Source organism: Mus pahari, chromosome 14 (assembly GCF_900095145.1).
Source record: "Mus pahari chromosome 14, PAHARI_EIJ_v1.1, whole genome shotgun sequence".
Lineage (NCBI taxonomy): Eukaryota > Metazoa > Chordata > Mammalia > Rodentia > Muridae > Mus > Mus pahari.
The window spans coordinates 73,222,769-73,227,694 of NC_034603.1; the positions used below are offsets into that span (position 1 = coordinate 73,222,769).

The window sequence follows — 4,926 nt, forward strand, 5'->3', positions numbered from 1 at the left end:
AATAATAATAATAATAATAATGATAATAATAATAATAAAGAAAAAAGAATAAATATTCTTGAAGAAATTTTATTAAAAACCTTATGTATCTAAAAAAAAAAGAAATTTAACTTATTTGATTGATTGGCTGAAAATGATTTATTTCAACTAAACAGATTTTACATTGGCCTTTTTGAGTTGGCTGGTCCTACTACTTCTTGAAACATGTTTATTAAATTTATGATGACCGCAAAAAAAAAAGAAAGAAAGAAAGAAAGAAAGAAAGAAAGAAAGGAAAAGAAAAGAAAAGAAAAGAAAAGAAAAGAAAAGAAAAGAAAAGAAAAGAAAAGAAAAGAAAAGAAAAGAGGCCAACCAGAGTAATATAATTGTTAGAGTAGACAGTGCCACTTTCCAGCCTAGCACTGTCTGTGAATAATGCATTCTGTGAACTGGTGTCACTAGTGAAAGGTTTGGTTCTGAAGAACTAGTCTATTTTCTTCAAAGTGCTATCAGTTTTGCTTTGTTTTAAGAAAAAGAAGTTTGCCACAATCTTATAACCTAATACTTTAAACAAAATATGGGAGTTAGAAATTTTCCAAGTGGTTTATTTGAGGCACAGAGCATGTCTTAAGTTCTTAGCTACTTTTGTATTCAAATGCCTGTGCAAGCCTAACAATCTTTTAAACTGTTAAACATATGCACTTGGAAGCCAGACAAGGTGGTGCGCTGGAGAGACAAAGGCAAGTGGACCTCTAAGAGTCTGAGACCAACCTGGTCTACAGAGTGAGTTCAAGGACAGCCAGAGATATAAAGAGAGACTCTATCTCAAAAAGGAGAAAGAGAGACAGAGAGAGAATGTATATATGTGTGTATATACACACACATACTTCCACTGCATTCAATGCATACATATATATTCACTGCAGAAAGGACAACACTGTCCTACTGTGACAAATTAAGCAGAAAAGCTAATGACAAGATTAGCAAAATAAAATTGAATACATCTTCAAAAGTTGCCACATTTTCCCTTATGAACCCAGTTTACCCTTGGGGTAGAAAAACATTATTTGAAATCTGTGTGTGTGTGTGTGTGTGTGTGTGTGTGTGTGTGTGTGTGTGTGTGTGTGTGTGTAAGTTATATGGAGTTTTATTTTTACATATGGCTCAGTTATAGATAAATTAAGCTAAACCCAAAGGCAGCTGCAGATGGCTCAGTGATAGGGCACTTGCTGATTAGCCTGATGACCTGAGTTCTGTCTCTGGGACGCGAACTGAACCCTGCAAGTTGTCCTTGGTCCACATTTGTTTATATATACACCAAATAATTGGTGTAAATGTTTAAAATTCTATAATTTTTCACTTAAGTGAAAAAATTATGAGTGACCACTTGATTTAAATTTCACTAGCTTCTTTGATTAGAGTCCAACATTTGAAAACTAAGATATGTACATCTGCCTAATAGTGTTTGATTTGTCGTTAGAGTATATGGCTGTGATGAAGGAAGGGCCTTCTGTCACCCTGCTATCTCAGTTTTCCAAGTCAGTTTGGGAGATGGGGAAACATCTAGTCCCAATTTGTTTTGGTTTTTTGTTTGTTTGGTTTTTAACAAAATATAACTCCTACTATTTTCTAATAATTTTCTATTTTCCTACCCTTTGTCCAGGCTGTAAAACATAAAGGCTAAGGAGATAGCTTGGTAAAGTTCTGATCCAAAAACATAGGACCTGTGTTCAGATCCCTACCACCCACATTTAAAAAAATTTTTTTGAACACAATGGCATACATCTGTAATGTATACATTACATCCCTAGCACAGGGAAGCAGAGACAGGTGAAACGTAGGAGCTCACTGACCTCCAGTCTAGCTCTAAGTTCAGTGAGAGACCCTTTCAAAGAAGAGAAAAGAAAAAAGAAAAATCAGATGGAGAGTGTGTCTCAGTCACTGTTCTGTGGACACACCATGTCCATGGTGAGGCTTAGAAAAGAAGACATGTAATGGGAGGTCTGCTTACAGTTTCAGAGGGCAAGCTTGTTACCTCAGCAGGGAGTCTGATGGCAAGAGGGAGCCAGAACAGTAGCCAAGAGCTACACCCTGACCACAAGCAGGAAGAGATTGAGCTTGTCGTGGGCTTTTGAAACCTCTAAGCCTACTCCAGTGACACACTTCCTCCAACCAGGCCACACCTCCTAATCCTTCTAATGTCAAAGAGCTCTACTCGTTGATGACTAAGCATTCAAATATATAAGCCTATAGACATCATCTTATTCAGACCACAGCAGAGAATAGCTAAGGAAGACACTTGGTACCAACCTCTGACAACCTACACATACGTGAGGACACATCTGCACATGTGCAGACACCGTACACACAGAGAGAATGTATTTATTTTTAATTAAAACAACACATTTCAGCTAGATATGGTAGCATACACCTGTAATCCAGCATTGGGGAGTTAAAAAGGAACACTGAGTTCAAACCCAGCCCGGGGTACATAGGGAGACCTTACCTCCAAATAATAAATAAACCTATGCATTTTAAATGTCATGGTTAAATAAATGTCTGTCTGTTACAAGATGGACTTTGTATCTCCAAACTATTCTTCCTACAATACAGAACTCAGTACAGAAAATGAAATACACACCCAGAATGTTGACTACACTAAAGATCATAAATAATGGACAATAGTATAGAAAAAATAATTAGTTTCTTCCTCCTGTGTATCCTTTATATTCACTTTATGCTATAACTGTAGAAAAAGAAAGCCTGGGTGGCACTGCATACCATCCCTGTAAACCCTGGCCAGGCAATCAAGGCCATCATTGGCTACAGCGTGCGTCCAGACTGTGTGAGACCGTCCTAGACCCCTGCCCCAAATAGTGGAAGAAAGCTGTCTTTTTCACACCTGTTTTCTCATCTTTAAGACCATCTTGCCTTAAACAGTTCTGTCTCTCAATCTTGCAAATCTAGTTTTAAATTTTTATTATCTTAATTAGCTTAAACAGAAATAGAAAATAAATTATCCAAAGCCTTCAATTACAGTTCCCGCCTTTGGTTCTTTAGGTTTGAGAGCACAGGAATAGAGGTTGACCAAAACTTTTCCCAGCTGATTTTCTTCACAGAGTCACTCACTACCCTGGACTTCATTCATACATAGAGTGGTAGGTTTGTAACTAGGTTGAGACCCTTAGAAAAAAGAGACACCTAGAGCAGAGTAGATAGTCTGAGTATAGGAAAAATGGAACCAGATGTATTTGACCAAAGTGATTTTTTTCAGTGAATTTATTATTATGATTGGCCCCAGATAGTGTGAGCTCTTTTAAATGTCTTTATTATTTTTCTTCAAAAATATCCTTTCTGGAAAAGGCAGCCAAAAGTATTGTTCTTGAAAGTAATATAATTATATAATTATATAATCAGACACACTAATTTACTGTGTTTGCACTAAACAAAGCATTTAGAAACACATTAATCCATGTTTAACATTAAAAGCTAGAAATAAGGAAGAGCCAGCCATGCTCAGTCTTTGCTATCTGCCTTTAGCCCTGACAGCCGCAGCCGGAAGGGGCAAACTGGATGTGTGCCGTCTGCTTTTGGAGCAAGGGGCAGCAGTGGCCCAGCCTAACCGCAGAGGAGCAGTGCCTCTATTCAGCACTGTTCGCCAGGGCCATTGGCAGGTAAGTAGGATGCTGCTTCCTGCCCGCCCTCCGTTAAGATTGAGTTCCAGGTGGAAACTTGTAATGCAAAGAAAGGAAGCCACACTGGGTTTCTCAGCAGTCGCCAGGCTTGAGGACATGGGCCTTTACTAGTGATGTTCTGCTAATTGAGAATGTAAGAAATTAGCACTCTCCCAGTGAGGTAGTATGCACCTTTAATCCAAGCACTCAGGAGACAGAGACAGGCTGATTTCTGTGAGTTCAAGACCAGCCTGGTCTACATAGTGAGTTCCAAGGACAGCCAGGATAACATAGGGAGGCCCTGTCTCAATAAAAAGGGAGTTGGAGGAGAAACTAACACTCAAAACCATCATTGTGAGCTAGATTGATTTGCTCTGGTCATGGAGCAACGCCCTCCTCTATGCAACTGGGAGTTCTCGTCTCAGCAGACTATGAAACCAGTTACTCACAGATATTCCAGAGTGGCTGGAAGAAAACGCGATCTTTGCAAACTCTAGTTACTTGATTCTTCCAAAGGTTTGGACTCTAGAGAAACCATTAATTTACACACTATGATGAAAAAAGAAAGAACACTGATAGTGATCTTTGGAAGTACTTGAATAGAAAAAAAGGCTCTAGAAGCCAAACAGTGCTTAACAAAAGACACTGCTGTTAACAGAAGCACTTTATTGTAGTCAATTGAGTGGTAAATGTGTACTGCTGCTGCAGGCTTGTAGCCTCCAGAGATTAATAAAATGGAACTGACATGGGTAGTTACTTGGGGTGGAACTTCCATTTGGTTTAGACCACATCTTGACTTGTCTTTTTTTTTTCTTAACTTAATGTCTTGGTCACATGTTCAGAGATGACTCCTCATTCATCTATCTCTAAGGGAGTTAAGGTAGCAAATCACATGCCATTAGAACTGTACAGAAAGTCATAAGTAGGTTGCTACAATAGAAATCTACTTATAGGGTGAACTTACCTCTGCATCGAGGAGTAGTTCACACTGTAGGAGAGCGCATACATGTGTCATCTCAGCAGCTCTCCTTACAATAACCAGCCTCTGTTTGCCTGCACTTGCAGATTGTTGATCTTTTACTGACCCATGGAGCTGATGTCAACATGGCAGACAAGCAGGGTCGTACTCCCCTGATGATGGCTGCTTCTGAAGGCCATCTAGGAACTGTGGACTTCCTACTAGCACAAGGTAAGCCCTGAAAGGTGGTGAACAGAGCCTTTAAGAATCCACTTAGCATCCGGGCGTGGTGGCACACGCCTTTAATCCCAGCAC

The 4,926-nt window shown here is 39.2% G+C and overlaps 1 protein-coding gene across 6 annotated transcripts in view; it reads left to right on the top strand.

Moving 5' to 3' along the window:
• Positions 1 to 4,926, top strand: part of Tanc2 (tetratricopeptide repeat, ankyrin repeat and coiled-coil containing 2) — a 309,788-nt gene that overhangs the window by 285,757 nt on the left and 19,105 nt on the right. For all 6 annotated transcript variants that reach the window (XM_021213586.1, XM_021213585.2, XM_029545901.1 and 3 more), the window contains 2 exons: positions 3,520 to 3,653; positions 4,719 to 4,842. In XM_021213586.1, the coding sequence (XP_021069245.1) occupies positions 3,520 to 3,653; positions 4,719 to 4,842 (258 nt within the window). The remainder of the gene's footprint in view (positions 1 to 3,519; positions 3,654 to 4,718; positions 4,843 to 4,926) is intronic.